Source organism: Alligator sinensis, unplaced genomic scaffold (genome assembly GCF_000455745.1).
Source record: "Alligator sinensis unplaced genomic scaffold, ASM45574v1 scaffold971_1, whole genome shotgun sequence".
Classification (NCBI taxonomy): Eukaryota; Metazoa; Chordata; order Crocodylia; family Alligatoridae; genus Alligator; species Alligator sinensis.
The window spans coordinates 622923-635320 of record NW_005842559.1 but is presented as its reverse complement, the minus strand read 5'-3'; the positions used below and the strand labels follow the sequence as shown (position 1 = coordinate 635320).

General features: G+C 42.1%; 1 protein-coding gene across 2 annotated transcripts; it reads left to right on the top strand.

Moving 5' to 3' along the window:
* Positions 1-103: 103 nt before the first annotated feature.
* SENP8 (SUMO peptidase family member, NEDD8 specific) lies at positions 104-10123 on the top strand. 2 transcript variants are annotated; one of them, XM_025214013.1, is made up of 2 exons: positions 104-123; positions 8168-10123. In XM_025214013.1, exon 2 carries the CDS (start codon positions 8211-8213, stop codon positions 8847-8849), a length of 639 nt encoding a protein of 212 aa, XP_025069798.1. In that variant the 5' UTR covers positions 104-123; positions 8168-8210; the 3' UTR covers positions 8850-10123. The 2 variants fall into 2 exon arrangements, with proteins under 2 accessions (XP_025069798.1, XP_006032372.1); XM_006032310.3 differs by lacking the exon at positions 104-123 and adding an exon at positions 131-150.
* Positions 10124-12398: the final 2275 nt, after the last annotated feature.

The window sequence follows — 12398 nt, the reverse complement described above, 5'->3', positions numbered from 1 at the left end:
GGGCAGGGGGCGATGCGGGGCCTGCCCGGGTTGTGGGGCGGGCGGGAAGGCACCAGCAACCCTTGGCGCTTCCTCCGAGCCCCGCTTTGCGCGGATCCCCTTTCCCCGGCGGCTGGCAATGAAGTGTGTGGTTGCCTTTAGCGAAATACGGTAACTCGCGCGGTCGCCTGCAACAAGTTACGGTAATTCAGCAGCACAGTGACGTGACCGGAGCTGCCGCGGAGCCTTTGGGTGACGAATGTCGTAGGAGGAGGTGCCGCCGCCCTGCCCGGCCGCCCACACCTGATGGCAGTGTGGGGGGATGGGATGGGGGGTGGGCAGCTGCCCCATGACACATGCCAAGAGCAGTAGTCGTCAGCCTGGCTCCTCACCCCTCTTTTTTGCCTGGAGAAAAATCCCAGTGCAGTTGTTCTGTTCCAAGGAGACACCGGGAGTTTGCTGTCTCAAATCTCAGGGTTTCGCTTGTGCCTCTCAGTACTTGCACCATATTGTGCAGCCTTGAAAGCCTCCAAGGTGGGGAGCGCTTGGCTGAGAATTGCAGCTCTGAGCAGAGGTCGTCCCCCAAGTGAGTCTGAAGTCTAGTAGGAGGCAGAGCCGATGGGCACCTTGGACTCCCCAGAGTAGGTAGGCAGCACAAGCTTCCACAAGCTGAAGCTTGCTTCATCAGATGCTGTGAAAGGAGATGCATAAATCCACCCTGCTTCCCTCCTGCGTGTCTAGAGGCGGGGCAGGAGGGCCTCTATCAACCCTTGGCGCTTCCTGCAACCACCAACGCCCCTGCAACACTGTCCCTGGGCTCCACGGGGCCCACAGGCAGGCCCACATGGGGGGTGTTTAAGGTTGGAAGCTAGAGGTGCCTGCAGAAGGCTTGGTATTCTTTGTCTGTCATTGCTCGTGGAACGGACCACGTCAAGGTATGAAGAGCAGGGAAGGGTGCGATCACTGCATTACATAGTCCCTTAGGATAATAAAGTAGGATGGTTTCTGCCATGATTTGCACTCTGAGCAGTATGTCAAACTTTTTCAGTGACCCCCTTACTTGAAGTAAAATCTTATTATAAAAGAGTAAGATTGTGTCAGTCTTAAGACTAAGTATAACTGATGTATTTGTATGGTATAGGTTCAAGACACTGATGAAGACTTTGATCTGAAAGGGTAAAGAGGAGCAGAGATGAGATTTTTTAAATTCATTTCTCATGAATGAAAGTCATGGCATGTTAGTTAACAAATACTACCTTAAAAGTCAAGAAACAATTGGTATCTTTTTTGTTAGTTGCATATTTTGGCACCAAATGGATAATTCAGCCCAAAGAAGTGAAGCAATTTGCCCCAGGTCAAGAATCAAATCTGAAAACTGGAGCTAGAATCCATATTTCCTGAATCCCCCTCCTAACTACTGAACCATGTTTCCCTTTTGTATGCCATGACACTTTGAGGTGATGATTAACGCTTACTTATTTCACTGAGAATCAAGGGTTCTCAGTAATTTACAGGAAACGGCACTTAGGAAGACTGTTCTCTCTTACAGACACTCTAGGACAGTTTCTTATTGTAGAATACTATACAATTATATCTAAAAAAATTGGGGTCAACTGTGTTGCTTGATACCTACGTCATCAGTTCAATTTTAGTGGATGCTGTTCTTCAGAGATCAAAGTCATAATGCCCAAAGCAGTTCTTGTGACTGAATGCCACTGTTGAACTAAGGAGAACGATGAACACTTCTAAATGCATTCTTTTTTTAGGCCTTTTCCATATTTCATTGAACAAACTTTGTTTCAAAGTATGTCAGTGTGATCCACAGATTTTTTCTGTTTAACTTCCCAGTTTTTGTTGTATTGGAGTTTTGTACTTTTTTGTTTATCAAGCTTCTTTATCAGGATGGGTTACTGGCATTCTCCAACGAACCTAACACCTCCAACCCACTCACTCTTTGGAGTAAATTGTAAGTCCATGGCTGTGTTCCTGGCCTGTTTAAATCTTATTTTGGATCCTATGCAATTTCTTGCCAGAAGAGACTTTTAAACAGAATGGGATATTTGAGTGCTGTTCTTGTGATAAAGTTGTGGAAGGCTTTATTTAGTTTCTTGTATCCAGAGCATGACTGAAGCCCTTCAACATTCTGCCCCCACACAGTGTATAGTTTTTCATTAATGCATTACTAAAATATTATTAGCTAGTTTAATGATCCTTATTTTAAAGGATGTGGGAGCAGACCATGTTCCTAATTTGGTAACTCCTTAACAAGCTTGGAAGGATGTTCTCTTGCTCTGGAACCAACATATGGACTATAATAGGCATCTAGAACCTGTATGAAGACCCAAATTAAATTAATAATGCTTTTTGAACAAGGGCTTAGCGTGGTCATGCTGGTAATGCAGTCCAGATTGCAAAGACAAAAATAAATCAGTTTTTCCCCAGTATCTCTCACTACCACTGATTATGTTATGAGTAAGAGTACTGATGTACTTTCAAAAACTACTTCCTGAAAAGGGATGGTCTCGTGGCCAAATCATGGGGTTGGTAGTCAGGAGGCTGCTTTCTATTCTCAGCTCTTCCAAAGACTTCCTTTATGACCGTAGGCAGATTATTACGCATCTCTACCTCCAGCATGTCCATCTGTAAAGTTTGCATTTAGCTTCATCAGTTGGCTTTGTGTTTTTCTCCAAATTTTGTAGATTTGTTAAAGACCACAGTAAACAACACATTTTAAAAATATTCTCTCCATATGCTGTTAGCACTTTAGAAAGTTGAAATATCTGGTTCAGTCTTAACCATTTATGATATTTGCCTTGCATGTTTTTTCTTTATACTAGGTGTCTAGTTGGTTTAATTTCCTGTTTCTCAAGTATGGGTCTTTTTTTTTTTAATTCTTGTTTTGTTAGTTTACCACCGTGCAAGGAGAAGCTTATATTTAAAGCACTGTTTCCCTCTTTATTTGATGTAATAGGTCGTATTCCATAAGATTTCCCGCTACCTTATATTTTGGCTTTAAAAGGGTATCAAACTTGTATAAGGTGCCCCAAACCAGTTATAATATATTGCAATAACAGAAATATGGATGAAAACATAGCCCATGTGATATTGTGATACTGCAGCCTCTGTAATGGAAAGTATTGTGTGAACCTTTTAAATTGGTGAGTCCTCTGTACAACTTCTGAAGTGTGACCTCAGAGTAAATCAACATACTCGACACTAATTCCTATTTAAACCACTACTTCTCTTCCTGTCCCCCCCTCCCCTCCCTACCACCACTTTATATCCTTACCTTCACCTAGGAAAGCAGGTAAATGTCTTATTTCAAAGCCGTCGTTGCTTTGTCCAGCAGCAAGGCAGAGGAGTATATGTTGCTTTCGTAAGTTCAAAAAGCTACTTTAAACAAAAACAAAACAAAAATCAGTGAGCATGGCTCCGTTTATAAGCTAGAATAAGCATTTTAGTCCTTGGTCAGTATTTTTTTTCAGATTTAATAAGAATGTGCTTGCAGTTGTCTCCAGAGAGTAGGTCTGATATGCATTTGAAGTGAGCTCTCTGAGAATCTTTTAAACACGAGGGAATTAACTGATTTAATTGTGTGACTTGGACTTGAAAGACCTCTGAACTTTACATACAAAACCATATCCAAACATGACAGCAAGTTCATCTTTAGTTTGAATTGGAAGGCTTAGTTAGAAAGAGAAATCTGAGATTACGTACACTTTCCAACTGGTTCTACTAATCTTTGTGTGTGTGTGTGTGTGTGTGTGTGTGTGTGTACAGTATGTACCACTTGGACTGGGTGGTTTGGGAGCAGTATGAATCTGTGAAGTGTTCTTTAAGCTGTGTAATATCTGGTGAGTCACCATGCAGTACTTACAAGCAGTTTCACAAATACCAGATGGCAATAACATTAAAAGTAGTAGCTAGTAGCAATTAGGTGGTGGTTACTCTAAATCAGGAAGAAAGAATGCTTGTGGGAAGCTACCAAATGGCTTACCAAAAAAAAAAAAAGCCTCAAACCGAGTTTCATTTCTGTAGGGTGAAAAATTAACAAAGTACAGGATGCAAGCTTTGTGATGCAACTGTTAATGCTTGCAAGGCATGTTTGGCATCTTTACTGTCTCTGGGGAAAAAGTGAAGCAGAAACAGATTAGTAAGGAAGAACTTTCTCACCAGGAACTCTTCAAACTCAAGACTGGCCACTTCTAGATTGCCTTGATAGATCCCTAAGACTTTATATAGACTTTAAACATAACTGAGCAATAAAGTCCTGGAGACTTAATAAGATGGCCATGTTTCCTTTGGTTTTGCCCTTTTAAAACTGAAGGTTGTTGCCATGTACTTGATTTTCATAGACATTAGGGCTGAAAGGGACCTCATAAGATCATCAGGTCCAGCCCCTGCCCAAGGGGTAGGAAGTCAACTAGGATCAAAGGATCCCAGCAAGATAAACATCCAAATGTTTCTTGAAAGTGTCCAAAGTAGGTGCTTGCTCCCACCTTGGGAGCTCGGACAGTAAAGAAAATTTTCCTTATGTCCAGCCTGAAACGGTCTTCCAGGAGTTTGTGACTGTTGGACCTTGTCTTCCCTTGGGGTGCTCTGGTGAACAGGCATTCCCCCAGATCCTGATGCACACCCCGATGTACTTATAAGCTGCCACTAAGTCACTCCTGAGCCTACGTTTTTCGAGGCTGAAGAGTCCCATGGCTCACAGCCTGTTTTCATAAGGCCTGCTCTCTTGTCCTCTGATCGTGCATGTGACTCTCCTCTGGACTCTTTCAAGCTTCTCCACATCCTTTCTAAATTGTAGAACCCAGGATTTTTTTAATTTGAAAATAGTTTAGACATTTGTTCATTGGCAGAATGTCAAGTGTGCCCATATACCATTGTACAGGCAGTCCTCGGACTTACAGCACAATTGGTCCCTGAAAACTGCATCTTAAGTTGAAACTTTGTAACTCAGAACTGATTTTCTCATAAACAATGTTATAAATGGGGGATTGGTTCCTGAACCAAGGCCCGATACTCTATTTTCACCAAAAATACCCCAGAATTTTGTACTCGGTCAATTATAGATGAATAATATAGATACATATACATTCATGTATTTATATTGTAAATAGCAATCATATTGATTTAGAAGGACTTCTTTGAGGTAACTTTGCTGGACGTTTTGAAAGGCTCTTAGTTGGACTTTTTGAAGGGTTCTTGGATGGAGTGTTCTCAGCAGTTTTGACGGCAGGTTTTTCTGGAGTCTTTTCTGCTTTCTTAAAGAAAGTGTCCAAGGAAGTTTGAACAGATGTTCTCCAGGGAGATGAGCGACGCAGCAAACTTGTTTGCTGGCGTGGCATCGCATCGGATCAAGCGTTGTAAAGTCGAAACTGATGTCATAAAGTTGAAACAGTGTGTCAATTTTTAAACGTTGTAAGTGCAAAACATTGTAAGTCAAGGACTGCCTGTATATATCTCAGTATACATAATAATGGCTGCTCCCCTTCCCTCTAAACAATATTGTTTAGCTTGTGCTGGCACAGCCTGTGCACCTGTGTAGCTATTAGCTTCTGCCAGTTAAGATGGTTCACATTGGGCCTTTCTTCTGGAATATTACACATCCAACATGTTTCCTGCATTTTACAATTATTCTATTTAACAACAAGGTGCATGTCAAAGGCTCTTTGCCAAGATTATTTAGGACTCAAATTAATCTTTCAATTTATACATACCTGGACTAGGAAAGGCTTTTTTTTTTTGTTCTTCACTCGCATTGCAATGATGAAAGCCTAAATCCATTCCTTCCCAGTTTGTAAACAAACTAATGCACGTGAGCCCTTTCCTATCATTATAGATTAAAGCTGTCTTGTTTATAATGAGTCACACTGAAGTGGTGTTATCACTAAGCACTTGATCCCAATATGTTCATATGCAGCATGTAGTTCAGGTTAGGAGAGGGTGGAACAAAAGTGGCTTTAAGTCACACTTACAGTCTCACTTCTGGGTGGCCATTTAACTGTCAAGCAAGTTCCCAGCATCTGAGTGGCCAGTGAATTCCAGGGTGTACTTCAGCCACCAAGGAACATCAGGCAGGGGCATGGTGGAAAGAGGGGAGGCAAGGAAGCCATTATGTCAATCCAGTACTGTCAAAGGATTCCTTTATGTAGGGGGAAATCTAGTGATTGAATCCCAACCTGGACTTCAGAGGATAACGGCTTCTTTAATGTATTAAAGTACCACTTCCTTGTGTTTGATAAGCTTTATAGTATAAAATCATCCAAATTAAAACTATTTGTTGCTACTTTGTGTTGTCTGGTACCCTGCATTTTACTCAGCTTGTATGCTTGGTTGGTCAGTTTTGCTTGCTGATTTCTTGTTTACTAACCTAGTCATTTTCCACCTGTTTCCAAGCTGGGAAAATCCTAGCATGCCCTCCCTTTTGGTATATTGGAAAGTGAGAAGAGGGGTTAATAACTACTTGACACCTGCTAAGCTGTAACTACCCTAGAACAAGAATTCTACATGGTAACCATGTGCTTCTCTGTTTAGACTTCCAGCATTAGCAGCAAAATCCTAAAAATCTCCAAACTTTCTTTACTGATTTTATAATGTAACTTTAATATGACCCTTCATTTGGGATCTACTCTGCTTGACAGCATCCATCTAGGGAACAAAGTTCTTTGGGTAAATGTGGTATCTTTTATTAGATCAGCTAAATAGTTGAAATTTTGTTCTTTGCAAGCTTTCGGGCACAAACACCCTTCTTCAGGTTTGTACCCAAAAGCTTGCAAAGAACAATTTTCCAACTATTTAGTTGGTCTAATAAAAGATACCACATTTACCCAAAGAACCTTGTCTGCCCATGTCCTGAGGCCAACATGGCTACAACCAACACCACCTTCAACTCTCCTATGAAATATGAGCTTTTATTTCTACCTAGGAGAAATTTTACAATCTTTTCTCCTATGCCTGAAGAAGGGTGCTTGTGCCCGAAAGCTTGCAAATAAAGACTTTTTTGCAAAAAGTCTAGTTGGAACAATAAAAGATATCAACTCTACCACAAGTTCTGATTCCATCTAGGGGAGGCATTTGAAAGCTTGTGGGTTTTCTAGAAGTTGTTGTTTTCTTGCTGCTACAAGGATCAGAGGGGAGGGGATGAATGTGTATCTGGAACCATTGAGAAAAAAGATCTCAGTTCTTGAAGTAGGCCACTGACTGGCTAAAGCAGCCCCTCCTCTTTTTTGCAGCCCTTCTTTTTTTTTTGTTATTTAAGGAAGACTAGTTATTAGCATAGCAACTAAGTCCTTTCTCTTTGAAGATAAGTATCATGTTCGGATTGGAACTGAAGTAAATGAACATGATGAAAAATATATGCTTGATTTAAATAAAAAAAGTTTAGACCATTTGAACAAGGCAAATGTGGGAAAACTCTGTCCTAAAAAGTGCAGGTAGGCAAAGGAGTTGGTTCAGTTGTTTGACATCTTACTTTGATTGATTATTATTTTTATTTTCTTCACCTCACCTAATGGCTGCCTGGCCAGCTGGGAGACCAGTCTTCTATGGAGCAAGCAATGTCAAAAGAGCTATGAGTTGTGCTTCTCTCTGTTTTCGTGCCTGCACCACCATAATATCTGAATGCTTCACAATCTTTCCTCCATGTAGGTTTCCATAGCAAGGTGGAAAAGAGTAGCAATTCTTATGCTGCAGATGAGCCAAAGAGACTAAATTGCTTCCAAGATCATACAGGGTGTTTGTGGCAAAGCAGGATTTAGCTACAGCTGTTATTGAACTATGGTCAGTAACAGCTATAGCCAAAGCTTTAACCACTGGACCATCTTTCTCCTCCAGTGCATTATAGAGAAGACACCGATGCAGCTCTTGGCACTACCCTGCCAATCTAGCAGACCAGAGCTCAGCCCAGCCTTTACCACAAACAAATTCCTTATGGGGAATATAGTGATAAGCCACCTTTCTTTCCCCTCTTACACTTGCTGTCATTTGACAGACTGTTTAAACCTCACCCCTTAACCCCAAGTTGGTAAAATCTGTGAGTTTTCATGTGGTCTGGTGATAGAAAGTCTCCAATATTAGAAGTAGCTCTTTTTTTAATAACACAGAAAGTGAAACCTGTTTGCCTTATCACTGATTTTTTTTTTTTTTTTTTTTTTTTTTTTTTTGTACCCCTGGTTTATTCTAGCTGTTGACATTTCCTGGAGCAGTGTGGACCCTGCCTGTACAGGATGGACCCTGTTGTTTTGAGTTACATGGACAGCTTGCTGAGACAGTCAGATGTTGCATTGCTGGATCCCCCAAGCTGGCTTAACGACCATATCATTGGGTTTGCCTTTGAGTACTTTGCCAGCAGCCAGTTCCAGGACTTCTCTGATCAAGTGTGCTTTATTGGCCCCGAAGTGGCTCAGTTTATCAAGTGCACCACCAGTCAAGAGGAATTAGCCATGTTCCTTGAGCCCCTGGACCTTTCCCACAAAAAGGTGGTGTTCCTGGCTATCAATGATAACTCCAGTCAGGCTGCTGGTGGAACCCATTGGAGCTTATTGGGGTACTTCAGGGACAGAAACTGCTTTGCCCACTATGACTCCCATAGTAAGAGCAACTCGGTCCATGCCAAGCAGGTGGCAGGGAAGCTGGAGGCTTTTCTGGGCAAAAGAGGAGGCAAAGCAGCTTTCATAGAGGAGAAGGCCCCCGCCCAGCAGAATAGCTATGACTGTGGGATGTATGTGATCTGTAACACAGAGGCTTTATGTCAGGGATACTTTAGGGGACAGCAGGAGCCGGTGCTGCAGCTCCTCACTCCCTCTTACATCACACAGAAGAGAGCAGAGTGGAAAGCTCTCATTGCCAAACTTGCACAAAAGTGACTTAGATTTAATTGCTCTCACCCCACCAACTGCCCTGCCTGTCCTCTAGCTTTCACCCCTGGTGCCTGAGAGATGCCCCTGCTCAGGATCTCTCTAAAGAACATCAACTCTTCCCTTATTTCCAGCATGGCTACCCCCTGCACTGTACTGGTATAAAAGCCTTGGCCTCTTCTAAAACACACTGGCCCTTGAGTCTGGCACGATCACTTTGTGTTGAATGGAACCTTGTTAGCAAAGGCAATTTGCTGTGCTTAAAGTCATTTCTTGCTATATTAGAATAGGTTATAAAAGTTTCTTCCCTCATACTTGGCAAGCAGCCTGCCCTTACAGTACAATACTAGCTTTCATTAGCCCTTCACTGATCCCAACAAACACTTTGGGCTTAATTTTAAGAACAAAGTAGAGGTGTTTGTTTAAGTGTAATTGTGGCTACTACAGGTTATAGGATTTAGTGGACTAGTGATACTTTTGTGCCTGAAAGTGTAGTAGTAGGAAATCTATGATCTGAGGGTACAAATTACACTTACAGAAATCCAGAGGTAAAATTGAAGTCCATGTAGAAGTCTGTCAGAAAGTAAAGGACAATGATTTTTGGCTTTTACTGCTTTTTGGGATGGGTCAGATTAGCTTGCTCCCCCCCACCTGTTTGATTTACCTTAGAAATTCACACTGTGCCTATGTTGGCTGATTCTGAACCACTGGAAAGTTAGGAGGAAGTGATAATACTAAGGAAGCAAGGCCCTTCTTGTGCATCAAAAAGCAGAAGTGGTCCTCAATTTTAAGCAAGGACCGATGTTTCAGAGAGGTTGAGAACAGTAAGAGCTTCAGCACCTTGGAGAATCAAGCTTGGTCCTTTATAGACCCAATTTCATGAAACATAATTGGTTCTTCCAACACAGAAAAGCTTTTGCTCTCACACTGGATTATATCTGAGATCTACTCTTCTGGATTCCATGAACAGATGAAGGGGATGTTAGGGGGGAAAGAGCAAAAGGCATCATTGCTTAATTAAAAAAAAGAAATAAGCAAGGTTTGCAGGATTCGGTGGAGATAATGGGTCATGATGATGCTTTGTAACATAAATCAATAGAGCAACACAGATCAACACCAAGTAAGGATCTGGCCTTTGAAATCGCCCTAAGTGTCTGGTCAGCTGAATAAAAGGGAAGGGAGAGGAAAAGAATTAGAAATCCAAGTAATACAGCAACCTATGGGACACTTTCAGGGCTGACAGTAGCTCCTGGAGTGAGGAATATCCCCTGGCGCTCTTTTTTTCCTTTATCATTAAAATATAAAAAAAAGTCAGTTCCACTGATAATCCTGGAGATTTCAGGCACAGAGTGTCTGATGCAATAGGGTTGTTGGAGTCACTTTAAGCTAAATGCATTGCCCTGCTGTACACAGTAGTCTGCACTGCTTGAATGGCCAGCTAGTGCTGGTTAAAAGCAGTACAGTGGGTTGGCTGCTGTAGGCTAATTTGTCTTTTTTCCTGGTTCCTATTTATTGCCCCTGCTGCTATCAAGGAGTAGCATGTGTACACACACACACACTCCTCTTTTTGCCCTGCAGCACTAAAATATAGACAATCACTTCTAATATCCATTCCAGATTTTCTGTGCAATTAGCAGTCAAATGCACCTGTCTGTCATACTACAGCAGTGTTAGTCCCCACCCCAACTGAAGGGGTAAAATGCTTTTCCAACTCCAGTTGTTATTACAGTGTTTCAGTGGAGGGAGGAGATGAAGGAATAGTTCCACTTGGCTTCCTTTTCTCCCAGTTGGAAAATCTAGACCCAAAAATAAAGCAAAATAATGTCAACTAAACAAGTGAGAGTTTCTTCTGTTTTGTACAGCCAGGGTTGTTTTGTGGGCTGCATTTTCAAAGTGATCCGTTTAGTGGGGTGTGGTGCATCTCACACACACAAGGGTTAAGAGTTACTGCTGCCACCCCTTGTTACTCAGTCCAAAACCAACAGTGGTTTCTGTTTATTTGGTAGCTGTCAACTATGAAATGAGTCACAAGCACAGGTTCTTGTTATTTTTTGGTGTAATCAGGACCAGCAGCACTACATGTCAGGGAAAGCTGGAACTGACCTGAAGCTGTTAATCCTTTCTTTTAAATCTCTTCACAACACTTCTATCAACTGGTAAATGCAGCAGATTAAGAGGACAGCTCGTAAAAAAACCCATAACCCAACAGTGGAGAGGCTTGGAAATTAAACTCCTGTAAAATGGAGTACAACATGAAAAGAGAACATGTAATCAGACTTTAATTTTGTGTTTTCATTATGCTTGTTTTTGTGGCCAAGTGCTGCTTATTGAAAGAGACAGCTGTACATGCTCACAAGTAAGGAACTGCAGGATAAGAAATTGGTCATAGGATCTATCTGGTGATCCTACGAAGCATGTACTATACAAAGAAAAGTTTGGGGGAGGCAGGGGTCAGTTTGTACTGGCTAGGTAACAGAATGTAAAAAGCTAAAGGAGTAGAGCTAAGCCACCTAGTTGAGACCAGCTCTATAACCTAGTTGTACAGTCTTCTCAATTACCCAAGAAAGCAGGTGTTAGAGTCCTCTAAAATAAGGCCCTTTGAGAAGCTGGTGATCCATCAAGGTCTGGAGAAGCACCATTTGAAGTGCTATTGCCCATCTTACCCAGGGCATTGCCATACTAAATGCTAGTTCAATCTGTCTTCAGCTTCACACTTCGAAGTGGGAGTTTAGAGCTCTTGAAGGCTGACGTGTTACTGAGTCTATGGCTGTCAAAGAGAAGCTTTAATTGTGGTTACTAAAGGATATTAGTCACTAGCTAGGATATCCGTTTTGTGGGTCTGAATGCTCCAATTGCATTAAGATAAGGTGGAAGAAGTTGTGCCTTGTGTGCACTGGGAAAGGGGAAGGGAGGTGAGATGGAGGATTCTGTTGGGCATGGGAGCTAGGAGGCTGCCAGAGCTAGTGTTACGGGCTAGAGAGGACAGCCGAAGAAGCTTCAAGCACAGCAGGCCTTTAGCTGAAATTTCTTTACACAGTGAAAAGCAAATAGGTTAAAGCACTAAGGGTGGCAGCAAGCACGGAAAGAATAAATAGCATGAGGAGGAGTCAGACAAAGGCTTTCCTGGAAAACAAAAATAACAGGGCAGTGCAACTGTGTCCAGCTGAAAGCAGGCACAAACCTACAATGGCCTAAGTGCCCTTATCTGCTTCTTGTGTAAATGCATGCTGGCAATCTGCCAGCCCCAAGAGGGCAGAGAGCTGGCACCTGTCCTGCAGCATGTGGATGGTTGGGCCTTATGCTATATTAGAAATACAAATGCTGTCTTTATTGCAATTTAAAGAAAGCAGCAAACACCAGAAATCCAAAGGTAGCTTTGGTGCTATATTCAGTTGACTGCTTCTTGCCTAAGCTTTCAGAGGCAGCATGAGATTTTGAAGGCTTCTGAGTACCCTGTTGAGTTACAGCAGCATTTCAGAACAGCAGGAGAGCGATGTATTACTAGACAGCTTTTAGAAAAGATTTGTTCACCTGCTGGGTTAGTTGCTTTAGCTGCAA